At 38.6% G+C, this 23,879-nt stretch overlaps 1 protein-coding gene across 3 annotated transcripts; it reads left to right on the forward strand.

Moving 5' to 3' along the window:
- The first annotated feature begins 5,680 nt into the window (after positions 1-5,680).
- HSF2 (heat shock transcription factor 2) lies at positions 5,681-23,837 on the forward strand. Of its 3 annotated transcripts, none has more exons than XM_034418707.2 (13): positions 5,681-6,165; positions 11,970-12,078; positions 13,732-13,859; positions 14,058-14,182; positions 14,452-14,527; positions 16,126-16,187; positions 16,282-16,366; positions 18,948-19,108; positions 19,729-19,992; positions 20,605-20,710; positions 20,969-21,022; positions 22,833-22,917; positions 23,142-23,837. In XM_034418707.2, exons 1-13 carry the CDS (start codon positions 6,019-6,021, stop codon positions 23,420-23,422), a joined length of 1,683 nt encoding a protein of 560 aa, XP_034274598.2. In that variant the 5' UTR covers positions 5,681-6,018; the 3' UTR covers positions 23,423-23,837. The 3 variants fall into 3 exon arrangements, with proteins under 3 accessions (XP_034274598.2, XP_034274599.2, XP_087738832.1); XM_087882706.1 differs by lacking the exon at positions 5,681-6,165 and adding an exon at positions 6,178-6,364; XM_034418708.2 differs by lacking the exon at positions 20,969-21,022 and having other exon boundaries at positions 5,765-6,165.
- The last annotated feature ends 42 nt before the right edge of the window (positions 23,838-23,879 follow it).

Genomic DNA, 23,879 nt, shown 5'->3' on the forward strand with positions numbered 1-23,879 from the left:
CCTTCTGGCGTTTTGGAAAATAGCTTGCTCCCCTCATCCTCAAATACTGGAACACTGCTATCACATCCCCTCCTGGTGGGGGATATACCCATTTCCTATTCATATCTTTAGAAAAGACTTCCAACTATTATTTAACTATGAAGGCTTATGGAAGAAATTATTGGGCATCTAGCCTAAACTATTAATAAGCAATGTCTTTAACAAAAGACGGCAGCTAGTCATAAATAAATTATCAGTTTTTAAAACAGTGAATAGTCTTTTGGATGAGAGGAAGCATGGCTGAAAGGGACAAAGAGATAAAAACAGGATGATGTGTGTGTACACACACACATACACACATATACATATACACAAGTATGTCACAGAAGTGAGTACACCCCCTCACATTTTGTAAATATTTAAGTATATCTTTTCATGTGACAACACTGAAGAAATGACACTTGGCTACAATGTAAAGTAGTGAGTATCTAAGTTGTATAACAGTGTAAATGTGCTGTCCCTTCAAAATAATGCAACATACAGCCATTAATGTCTAAACTGCTGGCAACAAAAGTGAGTACACCCCTAAGTGATAATGTCCAAATGGGGCCCAAAGTGTCAATATTTTGTGTAGACACCATTATTTTCCAGCACTGCCTTAACCTTCTTGGGCATAGAGTTCACCAGAGTTTCACAGATTGCCAATGGAGACCTCTTCCATTCCTCCATGACGACGTCATGGAGCTGGTGGATGTTAGAGACCTTGTGCACCTCCACCTTCCATTTCAGGATACCCCACAGATGCTCAATAGGGTGTAGATCTGGAGACATGCTTGGCCAATCCATTACCTTTACCCTCAGCTTCTTTAGCAAGGTCATTTTGGAGGTGTGTTTGGGGTTGTTATCATGTTGGAATACTGCCCGGGGGCCCAGTCTCCAAAGGGAGGAGATCATGCTCTGCTTCAGTATGTCACAGTACATGTTGGCATTCATGGTTCAATGAACTGTAGCTCCCCAGTGCTGGCAGCACTCATGCAGCCCCAGACCATGACATTCTCACCACCATGCTTGATTGTAGGCAAGACACACTTGTCTTTCTACTCCTCACCTAGTTGCTGCTACACACACTTGACACCATCTGAACCAAATAAGTTTATCTTGGTCTCATCGGACCACAGGATATGGTTCCAGAAATCCATGTCCTTAGTCTGCTTGTCTGCAGCAAACTGTTTGTGGGCTTTCTTGTGCATCAACTTTAGAAGAGGTTCCTTCTGGGACGACAGCCCTGCAGACCAGGGGTGGGTTTCAAATCCCATCGCTACCAGTTTGCTCATGCGTGCACGCGTACTCGCATGCGCAGCACTTCTGCACATGCAAAGAAGCATCCGGGCGGGTGGGCGGAGCCTCCCCCCGCCACCGCTACTAGTTTGCCCAATCCGGTGTGAACGGTAGCAACCCACCACTTCTGCAGATCAATCTGATGCAGCATGTGGCATATGGTCTGAGTATTGACAGGCTGACCCCTCACCCCTTCAATCTCTGCAGCAATGCTGGCAGCACTCATACATCTATTTCCCAAAACCAACCTCTGGATATGACGCTGAGCACGGGCACTCAACTTCTTTGGTTGACCATGGCGAGGCCTGTTCTGAGTGGAACCTGTCCTGTTAAACTGCTGTATGTCTTGGCCACTGGGCTGCAGCTCAGTTTCAGAGTCTTGGCAATCTTTTTATAGCCTAAGCCATCTTTATATAGAACAACAATTGGTTTTTTTCAGATCCTCAGAGAGTTCATTGCCATGAGGTGCCATGTTGAACGTCCAGTGACCAGTATGAGAGAGTGAAAGCGATAACACCAGATTTAACATACCTGCTCCCCCTTCACACCTGAGACCTTGTAACACTAACACGTCACATGACACCAGGGATGGAAAATGGCCCCATTTGGACATTATCACTTACGGGTGTACTCACTTTTGTTGCCAGCAGTTTAGACATTAATGGCTGTGTGTTGTGTTATTTTGAAGGGACAGCACATTTATACTGTTATACAAGCTGTATACTCACTACTTTACATTGTACCCAAGTGTTATTTCTTCAGTGTTGTCACATGAAAAGATATACTTAAATATTTACAAAATGTGAGGGGATGTATTCACTTCTGTGACTATCTATCTATCTATCTAAAAAAAATTTTTTTAAATATAGACTAAAAGTAAAGAACAAGGACCACTTTTGCAACTTTAAGTAAAGAAGTAAAGGGTTCCTGCTTTAACAACAACAAAAAGATAATGTTAGTTTTTATAGAATCACTAGCTCCTCATCAGAGTAATCTCCTCAATAAAAGTGACTTGCTCTTTGCAGTAGTCTGTCAAATGCAAAATAAATAAGAAAATGCCTGCCTTTGCTGATCTTGATCTGGGGATATAGCTGATTGAGCCAGAATTCTACGCACACGTACATACATATATGCCTATGGAAAAGGGGACTCAGGTATCTTTATTCATCTTTCTACACTTTACATTACAATTTGGTGATTTACGGAACTCTGCCTTTCTCTAGGTAGGTTTCTCTAAGTTTTACCCAGAATTTTGGGAGGTTGTGAAACCTGAGCAATCAGAAGAACTGGAAGAATAAAAAGACCAGCCTTTGAGGGACAATGTTTCACAGGATGACTTAAATCCACCCTTTCATTGTGTTGTTCTGCCTCTCTGCTGTGTTCAAATAAACTGTTGATTGAACTGACTTTTCAGCTAACAAGATGCAATTTGAGTAAAGATCTATGCTTAGTTTTTTTATTCACGCTATATACTAACATCTTTTGTTATTCTTTTTCGGCTAAGAGAAGGGGGGGGATTTGCCTCTGGAACTGCCTGCACAGCTACCTGAGAAAAATATATTGAAGAGTTTTCAGAAACACTGAAACTTTAACAAATTAAAGCATACTCACAGCTGATAACAAATTATTCTAGCATTCTCTCTAGTAATACATTTCTTATTGTAGAAGTTAGTCTTTGGAATTGCTGGAAGAAATATCCATCTGGTTCAGTTCCAAGCCGGGAAAAAGACACTGGAAACATGGAGGCTGATTGGAAAGATGGTTTAATGGTGAAGCAGAAGCACATGGGTGGTTTTGGGCAGCTGACCACCTAGAGTTGAGATGAATAAATTCCAGTAAAGTACCCACAAGCATCTGATAGAAATAAAACATGTACAAGTCTGTTAGGGTAGCCCCAGAAAAGAATGCTGAAGATGACATTGCTTGAAAATGTCTCCTGAATTCCCAGTGCCATTCCCTTCCATTACGGTGATATTGCTAGATCTACAAATCACAAACTAGTATTTAAACATACCCTGAAGTTTAAAAACATCCACAGAATAAACATAAAGATTATGAATCAACCTAACGTGCATAGAAATATTTTCAGATTTAAATGAATCCCAAAGATTAACATCAAGGCACAGAAGCAAAGCTAACAAAAACCAAACAAAAACCAAAACAAAAGGAAAAATCTTTTGAAAAGTTTTTCTATTAGTTTGATTAGTTTTTTAATGGTTTTTTTAGGGGAAAGGGGAAGAACATGCATATGCTGTAGCAGTCGTGGGATTCAAATAGTTTAACAAGAAGTTATGTGGGCGTGGCTAGGTGGCCATGTGACTGCATGGGCGTGACTAGGTGGTCATGTGACTAGGTGGGCATGGCCAACTCGACATCATTTCTTTGCCCTAATTACTGTTTTAAGTATAAAAAAAGGAAGTTTATTTTTATGCATTTAATACTTAAATAAGAATAAGAGGTACACAAAACTAGATTTTGTTACAAGAGTTTTATTTCAATTCCCCAAACTAATTCAGATAAAAATATTTTTCACTATTCAGATTTAACAGTTGGAAGGGACCTTGTAGGTCATCTAGTCCAACCCCCCTCCCAAGCAGGAGACGCTACAGCATTTCTGGAAGATGGCAGTCCAGTCTCTCTTTGAAAACTTCCACGGATGAAGCTCCCACCACTTCTGAAGACAAGCTAGCTGTTGGTTAATTGTCCTATCAGAAAATTTCTCCTTATTTCCAGGTTGAACCTCTCCTTGTTTAGTTTCCATCCATTATTCCTTGTCTGTCCTTCAGGTGCTTTAGAAAATAGCTTGAGCCCCCTCCTCTGTGTGACAGCCCCTCAAATATTGGAGAACTGCTATCATGTTTTCCCTGGTCCTTCTCTTCACTGGGCTAGCCATGCCCAGTTCCTGCAACCATTCATCATGTTTTAGCCTCCAGTTCTTAGGATTCACCATGAAGCATGGTAGAATCAATTCTGGAGCAATTTCATCCAATATATAATACTGCCTTTATATGATTCGTTCAGAGTGTCAGAGTTCCAAGTAACACCCCCAACAAAAGAAGACTCCGAGGCTTGAAGTTCCTCAAAGTTCCACTTTATTAGAGATGTCATATTGGCACATCTGGGAAAACACAAATCTGAAAACTTCCAGGTTTTCCCCACCCAAAGGAAAGTCCAAGTCCCTGCCCAGCACCCACATGTCCATCACATGGTCTAATCAAAGCACCATCCCAATTGGAAATGCCTCCCAATCACACCCCTCCAGGTGCAGGGCAAGATGTCCTTGCCTCTCTGAGAAAGGAATGTTATTATGATTATATATCACCCTTGCTCCATACAATCCCCACTCCCAGTTTCCCACAGCATTAAATGTGGCAGCCCTGAAGGCCCAATGCAAAAGATAGCTTCCAGGCCTGACACAAGAGATCCTGCTCTTCATTTTGTAGTGATCTGCTTCACAGTTCAACTTGTACTACAACATCATGAGCCATAGTTTTGTCAGTTTGGCATTGAGGTTAAAAGCAGGTGTGTGTGCTCCGAGCAGCAATAAAAATGACTACACATAAAAATAGAAGGCATGACAGAGGGAAAAAAATCAAGGCCTAATTTAAATATTTTAATTAAGATTATTGACTAGCTCTTAGCTGATTAATCATTCTTTCTGGCAGTGAATTGCTTCTAATGGGATAACTCAATGGCCCTGAATGCAATAAAAATCTAAGTTAAATAAACTGGATGAGTATTACTACAACTCGTACATCAGGCCCAAGCAAACTGTAGCCACTGATCTAATATGAGCAACTTTTAGGTTTATTTCCAAAACGTATCTGGAAACAATCAGTTGTGTGTCTGCCAGATCCAAGTAATGTTCCATCCTAACTTCAGATCTGGGTATCTTATTTTTGTCCTCCTCAACTCTTTTCTGCTGGTCTTCATAACAATGAACTAAGATTTATTCAGGATCATACTTCACTAAAAGCACGAATACAACTACTGTACCAGATCTCATATAAAATACATGAGTTCCCTAGGAATAAAGTTAAATATTTCACTGCTGACACTTCACTCCTAATTGAGTTTTACAGACAAAGGCTGAGTCGGTCCCATTTAGTTCCTGCGGATTAGAGGAGTATAGGACTGGACGTGTAAACAGAGGAACAGCGGAGTGAAAGTTAATCTTCAATTAAGCGCCGATGTGTTTTCTCCAAGGTTGCTGTGGTTGCTGTCCCTCTGTTGCTATGGTAACTCTCCCTCCGCAACTCCAGCATTAGGCAAACTCCTCCCCACCCCCCTCCTTCTTTTCACCTGACGCGCGCGCGGCTCTTTCATTCTTATTAGGCGAACGCTTCCCTCATTGGCTGCCTCGGGTCGCTCTTTTGCATTCCAGTCGGTGGAAATTTCCGTGTCCCGCCGCGGCCAAGCCAATGGCGAGCCCGCGAGCCCCTCATCCAATGGCAGCCGAGGCTTCTGGCTGTTGTGGTTCGCGAGGGCCGCGCACGTGGTCCCGTTATGTAAAAGGCAGGGTGAAGAAGCGGCTCCCCGGCCTCGCGCGTGTCTCGCGAGCCTGCGCAGGCGCGCCAGTTCAAGGAACGATCGGCGCCGCCGCCGCCGCTGCTACCGCCGTGAGGAGGAAGGACGCCGGTTCGGATTGCCTCCGCTCTTACCCCACCCACCTACCCCCCCCCCACCCTCCGCCGAGCCGTCATGAAGCAGCAGCAGCAGCCGGTCATGTCGGCGGCCAGTACGGGCGCCGCTGCCGCCGCAGCCGCAACGGCAGTCCCGGCCTTTCTAAGTAAACTTTGGGCTCTGGTGGGCGACGCGCCCAGTAACCAGCTCATCACCTGGAGCCAGGTAGGCGTTCTCGAGAGAGGCCAGCCGCGAAAAGGGGCGGGGGGCGGGGGACCGGCCTTTCTCTTTTCCTCCCGACTGCCGCCCTGGAGCCTTGATTTCGCGGTCAGGCTCCCTCTCGCCCGTACGGCTCCCCCCCCCCCCCGGGCGGGACAAAAGGCCCGGCAGGAGGCGGTATACGAGGAAGGGGGCGTGATCCGGCGTGAGTCACGGTTTTTTCCTCGGGTGAAGGTTTGTCCCGAGATCACCGAGGGGCCTCGGATCCTGTCACCTCCCGCCCCCGTATCGGTCGTTTCCCCGGGCCCGTGTCTCACTCTCGTCCTTCCCGTCGGGAGGCCTCGACTGTCACATGGCGGACCGCAAGGCCGCCGAGGGATCCTCCGAGATGGGAAAATAACATTGCAGAAGGGCCTGGACCGAGACCGGCATGGTTGGGGCGGGGGCACGTCTCTGGGGTGTATGCAGAAGTGGAGAGAGAGAGATCCGTTGGTGCCGCTAGTGGGAACCCCGAAACATGCCCGATTAGCCCTGGGTGAGGAAGCTGATACCTGTTAGCTAGTCGAGCATCCCTCTTGACATCTCTGCTCGAAATCAAGCTGTTCCTGCGCCTAAGGGAATGTGCCTGGAAAAGTCTTGACTTTGTGTATATGGTGCCTTCTCCATAGTGTTAATTTTGTACACAAAAGAGGATGTTGAAATGCACTCATCAATTTAATGTTCATACTGATTCTATGCCCTGAACCTCTGGCTGAGCTACTTATTTAAATAATTGATGTGGCTGCCTGACACTTGAGGTAAATAATAATCTCAAAAATAAAAGCCACACTACCAGCTGGACCTGCCCAGCTAGCCTCCTGGCTCATGCACCTGAGGAAATGGTCTTCTTCAGGATCTTTAGGCTAGTCCCAGAATGCAGTAATTGCTCTATCTCCCTATGGCTGGCTACAAACTTTCAAATGTGTCTCTGGTAACTGGAAGAACTCACTTTTATATTAGGCTGTCACCGGTTCTTTCTCAAGCTGGATATAATTCTGCATTTTCCATAAATCTCTTCAGGCTGTCTCAGATTATGTTATTTTTTTTCTTGTTCAGCAAGTCAAGTTTGGCATTTTATTTGAAAGTTTTTCTGAATGTACTTGCCTCAAGCTTTTTGCAAGAAAAATGTTTGTGTTTGAGGCTTTGTCCCTGTAGTAAACAGGAAGTGGTGTTTCTGCCCCACATTCTTTTGCAGATTTAAAACTGGAGCCCACCATTGACTGGTTATAACTGTATTGACTGCACATTCAGAAAGATCCACTTATTAAATATTTGCTGGAAGATAAAATTTCAAAATTTATTCTTGGTAGCTAAGTTTCTGTCGGTGGCTGTTAGAAATAGGAAGCAATTTACTAAAGGAGTGTTGTTTAGAATAATACTTAGGTCACTGTTCTGTTGTATTTATGTATTGTTTTCATGGTCTATCTGTTCTTTTTATTGTTAACTATCTTAGCTCTGATCTGTTGACTATTAACATTTAAATAGATTCAGAAATTATCAGGAATATCAGCAGAAGAGTCCTGACTTCCTATTTTGCTTTATTCCAGCAAGAGTCAATGTACATTCATACATTTTCTTACTCTAAATAAAACATGGTCAGAGTAATTTAAATCCCATAAATTACAGTGGTTGAGTTCAAATATAATGGAAAGAAAAACACAAGCAAATCCAATTAGGGTTTAGTTATTAACTGATTGTAGGTAGTCAAACTGCTTTTCTGTTTGTCACAGTTTGGGGTAATAATACTATCACTTACCTATTAGTAAACATAACTTCATCAGCTCCATGTACATGATATTGTATAATATCAGTAGATTCAAATGTCATTAATATGGCTTATTTCAGTAGATTTCCCTGTACATATTTATTATTTACTAAATCAGCACTACTATTAATCATCTCATCATTCCTATCACTCATCTCCTTCCACTAATCACTATATGACTGTAACTTTGTTGCTTATATCCTTACAATTTATATTAACTGTTTCCTAATATGATTTGATTGCTTATTTGTACCCTATGACTATCATTGTGTTGTACCTTATGATTCTTGATGAATGTATCTTGTCTTTTTATGTACACTGAGATGAGAGCATATGCACCAAGACATTTTTTTTTAATTTGATTTATATGCCGCCCTTCTCCGGAGACTCAGGGCGGCTTACAGTGCGTTAAGCAATAGCCTTCATACTTTTGTATATTTTATACAAAGTCAGCTTATTGCCCCCACAAACTGGGTCCTCAATTTACCTACCTTAGAAAGGATGGAAGGCTGAGTCAACCTTGAGCCTGGCAAGATTCGAACTTACTTTAATTGCAGACAGCTGGTGTTAAATTACAGTGCCTTGTCTGCAGAGCTATCCAGGCTCTTTTGTGTCCAATCACTTTCTTGTGTGTCCAATCACACTTGGCCTATTCTATTCTATTCTATTCTATTCTATTCTATTCTATTCTAAGCATATGAATGTCCTTGGTCTTGAATCTGATTTAATACATGGAAATAGTGCAAAGATAGCCTAATATAGTACGAGGAGAGAGAATTGCTCCATAGATCAGTATTTGGTTTCAAAATGTTACAGAGAATACACTGTAACAGTTAAGTTACTCTTTTATTCTGAGGAAACTGCTTACAAAAAAATTCTTAGATATTAAGGGTGAAAGAATTTACAACCACATCTGTTCTTGTGCCAAATATTTCTATTTGGAGATGGACAGATGGTGTAACTGTTGTAAGAAATCTGTTTCCTTGTTATGACTTCAAAGTTGTTTTTTTCTCAGAGGAATATAATATAAGAAAAAAATAATGAAGTTATCTTTATACCACTTACTATTTCTGCTGGAACAGGGAATAGTATTTGTTTTATTACTTTTAAGATTATTTTTGATTCTGTACAGGTTGCAACAGAGAAATTGGAAACTAGGGCGATCAATTTTCATACATACTCTTTGGATGACTAAAGCAAACATTGAGCAGATCCTAGGAGACATTCATAGTTTACATTGTCTTTATGCCATGTCCACTTGCATGTGCCTTTTTATTTTTAGTATATGATAAGTTGGGTTAATTTGGGAAAGCCATAATGTTTGGTTTGTTATTTGAATTATATACATAATATTCAGTTACATTATAAGCGTCTTATAAGAATTTAGTTAATGTACAGGCAGGTTCTCAACCTATGACCATTTAATATCAGTACAGAATTATAACAGCTTTGGAAATAATATAATATTTATGTAATATTTATGTAATTTATGTAATGATGCTTTATAGCCTGTAAAGCACTTCAGCCATCACAAAACATTGCACCACTATGCCTGTGGTCACAGGATCACAATCTGGTATTTGGCAATCTACTCGCGCTTACAAGGGGGTTGTGAAGAACCCCATGATTGTAGTGATAACTGTTTGCAATCTTTGCCAATTTATCAAGAAAGTCAGAGGGGAAGCTGGCAGGGAAAGTTGCAAGCTGCTGCTTCTTGCTGAGAGAACTGCGTCCTGTCTCTGGAGGGTGGCTGAAAGAGCTGCCTGCCAAGGGAAGCTGAACTCCTTTGATGAGGTACAGAAACAGCTCGAATCCTAAAGATTTTGCTTCATTTCTGCACCCTGCTGAAAGTGTTCTCTGCTTTCCATTGACTGTAGCTAATGTCCTTTGGCAGGATCCAGAAACAAAGGTCAGAACTTGAATATTTGGGCTGTATTCCTGCATCTTACTGGACAAGTTCTTTCCCTCACACAGAAAGAAACTGAACTCCAGCAGGGTGCCAAAATGGAGCTCAAACCCTGAAGATTTGAGCTCCATTCCTGCACCCTCCTGAAGGAGTTCCCTTTCAGCCACCCCCAAATATGAATGAAAGCTGAAATCTAAGCAAGAGAATGGAGATGCAGTGTGATAAGGAAAAAGGGGCAGTGGATCTCAGGTGGTTGATGGTGGAGGCCCATCATAGAATGTGGAGGAGTATCTCTGCTCAGGGCTGAAAATGCTGCTAGGATTTTGGCAGGGAGGATTTTCAGCTCCTGAGTGAAGCCCCCCCCTGCCCCCCCGCGCCCCCCCGCAACTCATTCTCCTTACCTACGATTCTGTGTGATCCACAAGACCGCTTAATCACAACCATGATTGCCAGGATTGTGGTGGTTGAACAAAGTAGTCACATGACATCTTGCTTAGCAACTGCTTCACTCAGTGACTGAGATTCCAGTCCTAATTGTGATAGTATATGAAACTATTTAAACATTTTAAAATACTATGCACACTTTTGGGGGCAGAGTGCCTTAAAGCTAGTGTTGACTTCTGACAGCCTGAACATGTCCCTACAATGTACTTGGCAAGACTTTGCGATTGGTTTGCCATTGCCTGCTTCTTCCTATAGCTGAGAGAGCCTGAGTGATCCAAGGTCACCCAACTATCTTTATGTGTAAGTCAGGACTAGAACTCCATCTTCTACTTTCTAATCTAGTACTTTAACCACTACACAAAACTGGTTCACATACACATAATAAAATCTGTGTAAAAAATGATATCTGGTAATATAGCACTTAGACTTACATACCACTTTACAGCCCTTTCTAAGCGGTTTTACAGAGTCAGCAAATTGTCCCCTACAATTTGGGTCCTTACATTGCCCACCTTGGAAGGATGGAAAGCTGAATCAACCTTAAGCCTGATGAGATTTGAACTGCCAAATTGCAGGCAGCCGGCAGGAAGCAGAAGTAGCCTATAATACTGCACTCTAACCACTGCACCACTGTGGCTCAATATATTAGAGATACTACAGCTACTATTTTAAAATAGTAATTAAAATAATATGTTTATGTCACATATGCCAAGCTATGGCAGTATCTATTAAGGGCCCAGTCTGACTATAGTGCTTGATGTGCAAGGTCTCCTACCTCCTTTTTCTTTTTTCTTTTCTTCAGTCTTTTTATACCAAAAAGTATGTCTGAGCCTTGCAATGATTTTGTCTCCTCATTTCTTACTACTTCTTTTACCCAATGTTTCCTCACATTCTGCTTTCTAGTCCACAAGTTAATTTAGTCTGATTTCTTAACCTGCTGTTCTAGTGGATAATTTTCTATTGCATCCTCTGGGTTCTTAATCAATTTGCTCTTTTGTTAATCTTAGCCTATTAATTAGATTGCACTTTTGCTTAGATTGTCTATATCTTTTTTATTCTCCCATTCCAAACTAAATAATATTTAGACTTATATATTATAAGTGCTTCATAGTGTTTTACAGCCCTCTCTAAGCGGTTTACAATCAGCATATTGCCCCCAACAATCTGGGTCCTCATTTTACCAACCTCAGAAGGATGGAAGGTTGAGTCAACCTTGGGCTGGTGAGAATCGAACTCCTGGCAGTGTGTTAGCCTGCAATACTGCATTCTAACCACTGCACCACCATGGCTCTTAAAAGTAGAAGTAATAAAAAGTATGCATTTTAGATCCAACCAAATAACCTGTAACCAAAATTCACTTATTAGACAGTTCTTATGGTCAAGCATAATATTAAACTGTCCTGTAATTTGATCTGAATTATTGCCATTAATATATTCATGATTTGCTCTTCAAGATTCTGTGTTAATCTTGTTCATAATCATTACCATTTTCAGTGAAAGTTCTTATAATTTTGATATTAACTTTATATTTTTAAATTAGAGGTTATATTTGCATTAAAGAATGCTTCAGTGAGAAGTTAGTTTCAAATATATATGAAAATGTTTTTCATTTTATGTAAATTCTGATCATAATTGTGTGTGACTTTTTAATTTCAGAATGGCCAGAGTTTCCTCGTTTTGGATGAACAAAGGTTTGCCAAAGAGATTCTTCCAAAGTACTTCAAGCACAACAACATGGCAAGCTTTGTGAGGCAGCTAAATATGTGTGAGGATTTTTTTTAGTAATATCCACTATTATATATTTAGATCTATACTTAAAATATAGAACATTTATATACTATTAATCTTGAAGTAGGTTCATTTTTTTTGTTTTACACTAGTACATTCTGTCAGTCATTCAGATTCAATTTTGATCATGAACATAAACAATTTTCTAAGGAATATAGTTGCTATAATTTTAGGAATTGCATTTACTGAAATTTTCAATGTCCAGTGTTCTGGGTCCTCTGAAACACTAAAACCCATGAAGGGTTTTCTTCTTTGTGTCATTATTGAATATTATAGCTTCAGGATTATAAAAAAACTTGATTTTTTGTAACATGTCCTTAAGCAGCAGTTAGCAGAACTATTCTTTCACAAGTCTATTGAAAATAAAATTCTATGATATTGATATAAGTATCACCTGGAAAGGTTAGGTTTTGCTCAGTTGTAATTTATCTCCCAATTTTGGGAAGGAAATCTTGTTTATACATTATGGCTTGAATTCATTGTAGTCTTCCTGCAAGTTGGAAGAATACTTTCCAACAAGGGAAAATGTTGATACAGTGGAGCATTCCCATTGCTTGACTTGGAAAGGAGGCAGTTTCTGCTGACTTCTCTCTATCCTTGCAATCTTTTGTACCCCAAAATCTTTAAAAATCTATTCTAGAAGGTTATGGCATACTTTGGCATGGAGCAAATGGGAATTGATTAAAATAATTTCTGTTCTCTTTTCATGGGTATTAGTTTGCTGAGAGAAATTCTTTGGGGAGAAAGTTCTGGTTGGCTAAAATTTCAAATGAAATCCATGGTAGTAAACATATCAGTGCAGTTTCTTAGAAAAATACAGTTTTATACTATATTAGGATAATAACATTTATTTGTTAAACATATTTAGAACATATGTTTCTGTAGCCTAGCACTATTTAAGATCTGGTGTTTTTCTTTGTTTTGCTTCCAGATTTAAACTATCTGGCTCAGATCCAGAAGAAGTGGTGTACTGTACTTTTATAGTATTTTTTGTACATATCAAGCAGTATAGTAACTAAACTGTTGCATATGCAATTGCCCTGTACTTCCCAGAAATACAGCAATATCTGTGAAGCTAGAAGGGGAACTAAGTGATCAGGCATTGCTTCCTATTTTGATTTTTGTTTTATATACCCTGTTTCCCCGAAAATAAGACCTCCCTGGATAATAAGCCCAATTGGGCTTTTGAGCGCATGCGCTAAAATAAGCCTTCCCCGAAAATAAGCCCTCTTTGAAAATATTTAACCGCATGCACAGCCTGTCCCTGCCATTTCCCCTGGTTAGGGTTAGGGAGACAGAGCTGGAAATCAGGTAAGTTGTCAAGAGGAGCCCCATCTTGCTCCACGTGCCCCAAAATAATAAGATGGCCTCAAAAATAAGGCCAAGCGCTTATTTTGGGGTTCAAAAAAATATAAGACAGGGTCTTATTTTCAGGAAAGCACGATATATGGCTTCTGTAGAAATTAACAAAATGGATTTTGCTGATAATAAAAGACAGTTGTGCATTAGTGAAACTGTTTACACAAGAATTGCAGTTTTGATAATTCTGTAAGTATGGAAATCTTCACTTTGTTGAATGAGGCCTTTGAATATTCCCATTGATTTTTGCATTGTGGATATAATTTTTTAGATGGTTTCCGTAAAGTGGTCCATGTGGATTCTGGTATTGTTAAATTGGAAAGAGATGGTCCTGTTGAGTTCCAACATCTCTATTTCAAACAAGGACGGGAAGACTTACTGGAACATATTAAAAGAAAGGTTAGTGAAAATGTTTATAAATCTTTGAACACCTTTTGCTGAAATTCACCTATAGTATGCATATCTCACAGGCATCATAGTATTTTGGAATTCATTTCCAAAACAATTTTCAGTTTCTGTTATCACAGAAGACCTATTTCAAGCTACTATCAACTTGTATATTATTACTCATTTATATCTGGAATTATTTTTTTACAGGTTTCTTCCTCGAAGCCTGAAGAAAATAAAATTCGCCAAGAAGATCTGTCTAAAATTATAAGCAGTGCTCAGAAGGTTCAAATTAAACAAGAAACCATTGAATCCAGGCTTTCTGCACTTAAGAGGTAAAATACATGTTAGTCAATGTGATGTAACTTTATTTTTTATCCAAATTGGGAAAACTGGCCTTTTAACACCAACATTTTAACATGAAAATTTCTACTTTAACCTTAAAAATTATATATCTCATACCAATAGAAGAAATTATCTGTGTCATATTATTATTAATATTGTTTTTCAGAATATATTTCTAATATTCTGTAATATGTGATCTAATAATAACATACATGCAAACATTTTAATTTTTGCACTAACTATGAATATCTTGAAACAGAGAAAATGAATCTCTTTGGCGAGAGGTAGCAGAATTGAGAGCAAAACATCTACAGCAGCAACAAGTTATTCGAAAGGTAATTTTTCTAAGATTCATTTTTATATATAATTTATATGAAGGAAAAGAAAATGGCTTTAGTGAATATAATACAAATTGGTAGATTAAATAATTTTTCCTGACAGCAATTGGGGAGTAAAAGTTTCTCCAAAATCAGAATCTCTAGAATAAATCAGGGCAGGTATGGAATATATGTGGAAAATCTTATTACTTCTGCAGAAATCCTTTTATATAATACTTGATGCTTTAGGCTACATTGTAATGTAAGAATTATTTCAAATGCTTTTGTATTGGCTATCCATCAGTTGTGCTCATTGCAGAAACCCTAGCTCAAGTTACTAATGGAAGTGCTTTATTTGTGAATGTTGATGTTACTAAGAAAATATATTATACTAATACAGATAACTTTTTAAAAACTATAATGAAAATGGAAAAGAACGTTCCTTGCTTGCTCTAAGGGGCAAAATATATCTCACTCAGACTATCTGGAAACCTTTCCCAGCAGCCTCATATACATGTCAAACAACAGGGGAAAGAGATTTAATTTGTGTAGAAGCTGACAAGGGAACATCCATGGAACCAGCCTTTTCTCCCCCATTGCCATTGACAGGAACTGTTTGTTTTGGAAGGTGTGGAACCACTGTAAAACAGTATCTTGAATCCTCAACCATAGTAGGCAATCTAGAAAGTTCCTAAGAGATCAAGGAGGATCAAGACAGTTCTGTCAAAGGTCATCTATTAAAACAACCAGATTTGTTTTGTTTATTTCTAGGATTGATCAAAAAGATCCATATAATCTGTTCAATCTAGAGCATCTGCATCTGGAATCACATTATCTTCTCAACAACTTTCCTCAAAGGGGAAGATTAGAAACAGGACAATAGTTGCCTAATATTGCTTACTTTAGGGAAAGTTTCTTCAGAAGTGAGTGCATCAACATCTCTTTAGAGATATTAAGGAACCACAGAGGTGTTGACAGCTTCCTGAACCAGCTACTCTCGCATATCCAAGCCATCTGAAGCATCTAGGAATGACATGGTCCCAAAGTGATAGTACTCATGCTGTAGAGCAGAGGTGGGTTTCAGCAGGTTCTGACCAGTTCTGGAGAACCGGTGGCAGAAATTTTGAGTAGTTCAGAGAACCGGTAAATACCACCTCTGACTGGCCCCACCCCCATCTATTCTCTGCCTCTCAAGTCCTAGCTGATTGGGAGGGAATGGGGATTTTACAGTAACCTTCCCCTGGAATGGGGTGGGAATGGAGATTTTACGGTATCCTTCCCCTGCCACACCCACCAAGCCATGCCCACAGAACTGGTAGTAAAAAAATTTGAATTCCACCACTGCTGTAGAGCACTCTATGTTACCTCAATCTGAAAGTTGGAATAAATCTTGAAATGTAGGCTTTTATATTTGATAATTTGCTGAAGAGAGCCAAAGAAATTATTAACTTCTATTGTTTTTGTGCAACTTGGTTAACAATTTGTTCTCTTATGCACAAGAAACTTAATTTCCAATGTAAATTAACACATTCTGTTTAGTTAAGACTTATTTCAACAGAGATATGTAATTTTGTTTGAGATTGAAATGCAACAAAACATTCTGTTTTTTTCTGCAGATTGTGCAGTTCATTGTTACTCTCGTTCAGAATAATCAGCTTGTGAGTCTGAAACGCAAACGGTAAGCTTATTTTTGAAAGTTCCGGAAAAAGATTTTTTTAAAAAAAGATGTAAACGTTACAAGTGCATTAACGGTTTTTTTTCCCCCGATTTAGCCCATTGCTTCTGAATACTAATGGGGCTCCAAAGTCTAACTTATTTCAGCAGATAGTCAAAGACTCATCAGAAAACAAACATCATGTGAGTTAATTGTAAAACATTTAAAAGTAAAAAGTTATCTACCTTGGGGAAACTATCTTAATATGGATGTTTGAGATATAGGTGAAAAGCAGTTTAAATGACGTTTTGTTTTATATGAGGAGATTAGTGATTGCAGTTCTAAACAGAGACTTGCAATGATTTTCACTGTGGCTGTAGACCTACAGATTACAGATAATCCTTAACTTTTAGCAGTTCATTTAGTAATCATTTGAAGTTACAATGACACTGAAAAAAGGGACGTGACCGTTTTTTCACACTTACGACCTTTGCAGCATCCTCATGGTCACGTGATCAAAATTCAGACATTTGGCAACTGACTCATGTTTACAATACTTGCAATGTTCTGGGCCCATGGCATCATATTTGTGACCTTCTGACAAGCAAAGTCAACGGGCAAGCCGCATTCACTCAACAACTGTGTTACTATCTTAACAACTGCAGTGATTCACTTAACAAATATGGCAGGAAAACTCACTTAAACAAGTGTGTCACTTAGCAACAGAAATTTTGGGCGCAGTTGTGATTGTAAGTCAAGGACTACCTGTACTGCAGAATCAAAATTGTGCAAAAGCAAGTGACTTTGCACAGATGTACTTTTTCTACCCTGATGTTCTACGTTCTCCCTTAAATCAGCCCTTAAACTTTGAGCACTCTCTCTCTTGAGCATTTTTTAAGATCCAGAAATAGAGGGCATCACCATCCCATGGTTTTATCAGTAGAAATAGTTTCCACTGGAATAAACTTGCGGTTATTCTACCCATTGCATTTTCTTTCTGGGACTGTTCCATTTTTTTTAGTAAACATGGCTGGTCCATGTTTGTGCCCATTATTTTGTTTTTAAGAGAATAACCTATATTTATTTCCTCTGTTGAATATAACAACTTTCCTTCAACTATAATGACTTCAATTACAGAAACATTAAATAATGGTTTATATTAAACCAAACTATACAGTGCAGTGCAGTGCAAAAGTTTGAGTTCCAGTAGAAAGAAAACTACAAAGTTCATGAGGTTAATTATTCTTGTGTTTGTGGTATATTTCAATTTCCCTAACTAAGGTTTTTAATTTCTTGGTGAGTTGCAATGTACCCTTAAATTCTTAGGTTAAAAATTATTTTTTTGTAGTTTAAAAAACAAAAAGACAGTTTTATATCTAGTAAAATGTTAAATTCCAGTAATCAAAACTGCACCATCTTTACAAAATGGAGTTATTGATAGACTTTAATTAATTGCAGAATATACCTTCAGGTCAAAAAGCAGAAAACTCAGAAGAGCCTCTTAAATTAATGGCTTAGAATATTAACAGACTGAAGCCTTGTTTTAACCCTGAACTGGAATCCCACTCTTAGAGTTTTGTAATTAATGTCACTCAGATGTGAAGAAAGAGTCAACACTGCTCCTTGTATAGTGAGTTGTAAATAAGATTGTATCTGGATAATGGAAGAGATAAAGAGATAAAAGACAGAATCATCCCATTAAGGCTTAAATTAATGTTTCCAGGACAGAAGTGAGAACTACTAATAAGCACCATTTGAATAATGAAATATTCTACATTGATGGTTGAGATTAGGTTCAAGTGTCATTTCTTTCTCCTAAACCAAGTAAGAACCTCTGTGTTACAATATAATAGAGGTAATCCCCAGTTTACAACAACTGAGCCCAAAATAAGTGAGTTTTGCCCCAATTTATTGTCAGGATGCTAATTAATCCCATTCTGCTTTTGGGTAATCGCACCTTGATTTTAGAGAAGTGGATCGAGACTTTTCCCTTGAAGCATACTTAAGAAAATAAACCCAAAGATATATTTTCTAAGAAAAAACTCATTTATTTGTTATAAAGAAAATAAAACATCTCACTGATCTAATTAGTTACATCTTGGCAAAGCTTTCCCGGCCGGACCTCTCCTGGCCGGAGAACAAAGAAAGTATAGAAGAAAGTGAAAGAATGTGGACATGCGCAGTATCAGTTACTGATAAGAACTTGGCAAGCTACGGTAAGTCTTAAGAGTTCAAAAATAAGAGTATCTAGTAAATACAAAAACGCAGTGACATTTATGACCTTTCTTGCCACTTGACAGTTGTTAAGTGAATCACTGCAGTTGTTAAGTGACACAGTTGTTAAGTGAATCTGGTTTCCCCATTGACTTTGCTTATCAAAAGGTGATCATATGACCCCAAGACACTGTAACGGTGATAAATATGAGTCAGTTGCCAAGTGTCTGAATTTTGATCACGTGACCATGGGGATGCTTACCGGTCCTAAGTGTGAAAAATGGTCATAGGTCACTCTTTTCAGAGTCATTGTAACTTTGAGCAATCACTATTGTAAATTGAGGATTGCCTGTACTTCTTTTAGTCAAGATATTACTCTTAAATTATTTAAGAATGATTATCCTGTTTTAATTCCATAGCTATGGAATTAAATGATTTGTAAATCCATTTCAAATGCATTCTGAATGTAGCACTTTTAATTTTCTTATTCACTTTGAAGACATTTCTATCCTTATTCCTGTTTTATCTTATGCAATAATATGCAATAATTATGCAATTATGTTATTGCAGCTTATAAATGGACAGGTTTCACATAACAGGAGTGATGGTTTAAAGCAAAGAGACCAACTGTCAGATGACATTATTATTTATGACATCACTGATGATAGTGGGGATGAAGAAAAGGCACCTGTTACTCCGGAAACTAGTGAAGATACTGTTTCAGATTCAAAGTAAGAAACATTTATATGTGTAATAAACATAATTGCAATTTTGGGCAATCCTGCATTGATGCCTGCAGTTTTAATTCTATAAATAAATTAGCAGAATCCTAATATTTTCATTAAAATAGTAGTGCTTAGATCTGGCAAGACCTGATTCAGATTGTATTACCATAAGGACTAGTAGCAAATAACTATAGTAAAATTATTAATAATTGGCTTGCTTTGCAGAGCTAACTTAGAACAGCTGTTTTTTTGGGGGGGAGAGGGTTTAAAAGCAAAAGTTCTAAATGCCTAATAAATGTAGTGTTGCAAATACTTTGTGGATTTAGTGAAATGGATTGTGATTTGTTTTTTTTAAAAAGCCTATGCAAATATACACTAGTTATTTTAAAATGCCATATTATTCAGTTTAAGAAAATGTGCATGTGGAATGTGTGGGATTCTGTTGTGTAAATCTCTAGTCTCCCATCACTTACCTCCCCAAAAAGTGTTGAACTTCTAATTATTCAAAGGGAAATACAGAAACAAAAATGCTGTCTGAGTAAAGCTGAAGAAAATGATTTCAGAATTTTACTTCCAAATTACAAAAGAAAGGCTTTCTTTTTGTTAATCTTACATTTGCATTGCAGCTACAGTCCTGACATTGTAATAGTAGAGGATGATAATGAGGATGAATATACACCTATAATTCAAGAAAATACAAACGCTGAACCAGTTGGTATTTCCTATGATGAACCGATAAGTCCTACTTCTGATCATGGAAACCCATTAATGTCTAGTGCTGTTCAGTTAAACAACCAATCGACTTTAACAGCAGAAGATCCAGTGTCTATGATGGATTCTATTCTTAGTGAAAATGGAGTGATCTCACAAAATATCAACCTTCTTGGAAAGTGAGTCGTGTGTTACTTTCTTAACGTTATTTTTAACTTTAAAATGTATGCACCATCTTATTCTCTTCCTCTTTTAACTGCACATGTATTTTACACTGAACATATGTTTTAAATATGCTGATAATCTGTTTTCTTGTTACGATCAGGAGATTCCAATATGCTTGCTATAGAACAGTGATGGCTAACCTTTTAGCCATCACGTGCCAGGAGATGGGTGGGGGAGGTTCGCGCGCGTGCGTGCCCACACCCATAATTCTATGCGCCCTGCCCTGTGCGTGTAACCCTCCTCCCCCCCCAGCACGCGATGGCCCAGTAGGATGTTTTTCTTTCTCACCTGGCTCCAGATCCTCTCTATGCATCTGGGAAGGGCAAAAACAGCCTTTCCCACTCCCTCGGAGGCTTTCCAAAGGCCTGAAACAGCCCATTTCCCAACTCCCGGTGGGACAGGAAGTGACGTTTTTTGCTGTCCCCAGCCTCCAGAGACACCTATAATTTTTACATTATATGAAAAAGAAGAGTGTATTTTTCTTGATTTTATTTTAGAAGTCCAAAGTGACAAGCAGGGAACAAGTTACTGCTCAAAAAAACTAGAGGATATTCTTTTTCCTTCAGGGTGGAACTCCTGGATTACCTTGAGAGCATTGATTGCAGTTTAGAGGACTTTCAGGCCATGCTGTCAGGACGGCAGTTCAGCATAGATCCAGATCTTCTGGTGGATGTAAATATTTGCTTCAATTTTATAAAACTGTTTTCTCCTTTAAAATATTTCATCAAGGTGCTATATTAATGCCAGTTGCAAACTTTATAAAGTTTCAGGAAAAAAAACAAAAAACAATGTTCAGAGTATTTTTCTGAAGAATATTTTTAATGTCAATATTTTCACAAACAAATCATTGGTGCAGTTTAAAAATAGCCAACTTTATTATTTAGAATCTTAGAATCTTCTTTTTAAAATGTGACATTTTGTTTTGTTCAGCTTTTTTCAAGTTCTGTACAGATGAACCCTACAAGTCATATCAGTAGTACAAAAGTAAGTTTTATATTGGCATATCAATGAAATGCGTTAAAATATCACATGTTCATATTTTTAAAAGTCTGAATTTTGGCAAGGTCATAATTTAAGACTAGTTTTCTATTTGTTTGAATTGCCATGCTTTCTAGTACTGAACTCGGCCTGTTTATATCCTTATAGGAATGTACTACAATTTCATAGCAGTGCTTTTAGAACTATCAAAATAGGGATGTTCGTAAAATGGGGAAATTATTTTGGTTTGAACCTGCAACAAGATGTTGTATTCCAGATGTTTTGTTAAACAATTTCTGGGGACCCAGTTTGGCAATATTGAAATCTTGAATATGTTTGAGGTTTCAAGCTTCAGATGAAACAAAATCTGAATAGGAAAATTGGGCAAAGTTCCTTTCCCTGCACCTTCCCTTAGCTGTTCCCAAGTGTGCACATCCCACCAGCCTGTCTTTCCCCCATCTTTTCAGGATCTTTTTTTTTCTTTTCCCTCCCTTCAAGCAACAGCATATTCTACTGACTGATCCATATCTCCTAACCTTCCAATAACTTTCCTTTTCTCCTTGTCTCTCCATCTGCCGACAACTTGGCTTTTTCCATCCTCAGTCCTTTCAACCATTTCTGCCCATATTAAAACAGCTCCATTTTGTTGCATGGGTGTATCAAAATATACCAAATATGTATGTTTTGGTTCAGGACCAAACCTTCCAAAACAAGCTGATCTGTGCACTATAGGCTTTCCACATACTAATGTAAAGTACTTATGTGGTAGGAATAAAATTACAATTTGTATATTATGGTATTAATGTCCCCAGTCTCATTTTCATATATGTAGAGGAAATACAAATAAAGGTTTCTAAAATTCCAAAAAATGACTTCTTGGTACATGGCAAAATATTAGCTTGTCATTGTGTTTTGCTGATACCTGAATATTGTTTGTTCTGGTGATAGCATCTCACATATTTTTAAATGCTGCTGCAGAATACAGGTAGTCCTCTATTTATTACAGTAACTGGGACTGAAATTTCCATCGCTAAGCAATGCAGTCATAAAACACAATGTCACATGACATCACTTAGCTATGGTGGTTCTGGTAATCCCCTGGCCTTCATTAAGTGAGAATCCTGGGATTTTAAGCAAGGACCTCCTTGCAACTTTCTCCTGGCTTCCAGCCAACAAGTCAGTGACTTGCAAGCAGGGCAGTGTGCAACTAAGTAACTGCTATGGCCAAACACAAATACAGCTTGGTTGAGAAGAGATGGGGCTGCCACCAGGGGCCAAAGAGCCCACATGTATCCTTACACTGCATTGCCCTTGCCATCCCCAACTCACTTTTGCTGTCTTCTTCCTCCCATCACAAGGCAGATGCTGGCTATATGTGACTTCAGGAAGGCTGCATGTGGCCTTAGGAAAAAGGCATCACGTGGCCAGCACCTGCCTCACAAAGGGCCAGACCGGCACACCTCATCAACAGTGAAGGAAGATGGCAAAGGTCAGCTGGGAACAGCAGAGCACAGGGAGGCAGGGACGGTGAAGTGCAGGGCAGGTATAAGGGTAGAAATGGGGGGAAAATAGGTGGGCTTGGGGAAGTTGAAATGCACTCCGCAGTTATAAATGCGGGTAGGTTACCAAGCACCTAGATTTTGATCATGTGATCGCAGAGCCCTTGCAACACCATAACTTCAAGTTCCAGGTGAAAGTACCATTTGTCCAGTGACATTGTAACTTTGATCATAGAACAAATGGTTATTACCTGTATTTTACTTTGATAGGCTCTGTTCTGTAGTATAACATTTTCTTTATCTCATCTTTTATGCAGGTGGAAGCAAAGGGAATTGAAACGATGAAAAGTAATAGTCCACAAGAAGACTCACAAAATGTGCCTAATTCAAGCCCTAAAACAGGTGAGTTTTCATACTGTAAAATTGTTTGCTTGTGCAGTATTCACAATTTATGGAAATTATTTTTTAGATATGAATAAGATGCAATCAATGCATACTGGTAATCTTCTACAGCATATTGAACGAATTCTATTTTTTTTTTCACTTTCATTTTGTAAAAATGCATAAATGGTCTTTCTGTTTGTGTAAAATAATGCCTTTGTTTGACTTGTTTTCTTCTACTATAGATAAACAGCTCATTCAATATACTGCTTTCCCTCTCCTTGCATTGTTTGATGGAAACCCAAGCACAGCAACAGAGGGTACACAAGAAACCACATCTTCTGTAGACAAGTCAATAGAAGTGGATGAACTCCTCGAAAGTAGTTTGGATCCTCAACCAACCCAAAGTAAACTTGTTCGTCTGGAACCTCTGACAGAAGCAGAAGCCAGTGAAGCTACATTATTTTATTTGTGTGAACTTGCTCCTGTGCCAATGGACACTGATATGCCATTGTTGAACAACTAACCCAATATGTTTAAGACAAACTATTTATTTAGGTTGTGTTTTTGGGGGGGGGGGTCTTTTCTAAAAAAATTTTGTGAAAGCAGCTAATGGGGACTTGAAAAGATTCTATTGCTTCAACAAAATCAGAGCAGTTTAAATATTTACACAAACCATCAACAGTTCACTCACACTAGTTCATTATATTCTAGTGCTGTTGTACTTTGAAGTACCAACTATCATCTGAATACTTATAATCAGATGCTCTGTATTAACCATTATGGTATCTCTTGTTCACTTTTGGTCCTAATGTATGACTGATGCTTTTTTTTTTTTTTTTTACTTTTTGATGGAGGTCATAGATTTCCAAGTTCTATTCATTACTTTTTTATTTTTACAACCTTGTTTAAATAAAACTGTTAGGGGGTCCAGAACTTAATGTAATGTGTCACTTAACTTCATGTCTTTTATTTAAGCGGTA

This window comes from Pantherophis guttatus, chromosome 1, assembly GCF_059756535.1.
Source record: "Pantherophis guttatus breed Tessera chromosome 1, ASM5975653v1, whole genome shotgun sequence".
Classification (NCBI taxonomy): domain Eukaryota; kingdom Metazoa; phylum Chordata; class Lepidosauria; order Squamata; family Colubridae; genus Pantherophis; species Pantherophis guttatus.

Coding starts and splice junctions, on each gene's coding strand:
- HSF2 (XM_034418707.2), top strand. CDS start 6,019: ATGAAGCAGCAGCAGCAGCCGGTCATGTCGGCGGCCAGTACGGGCGCC. Junction 6,166..11,969: donor AGCTCATCACCTGGAGCCAG/GTAGGCGTTCTC, acceptor TTTTAATTTCAG/AATGGCCAGAGTTTCCTCGT. Junction 14,183..14,451: donor AGGCTTTCTGCACTTAAGAG/GTAAAATACATG, acceptor ATCTTGAAACAG/AGAAAATGAATCTCTTTGGC.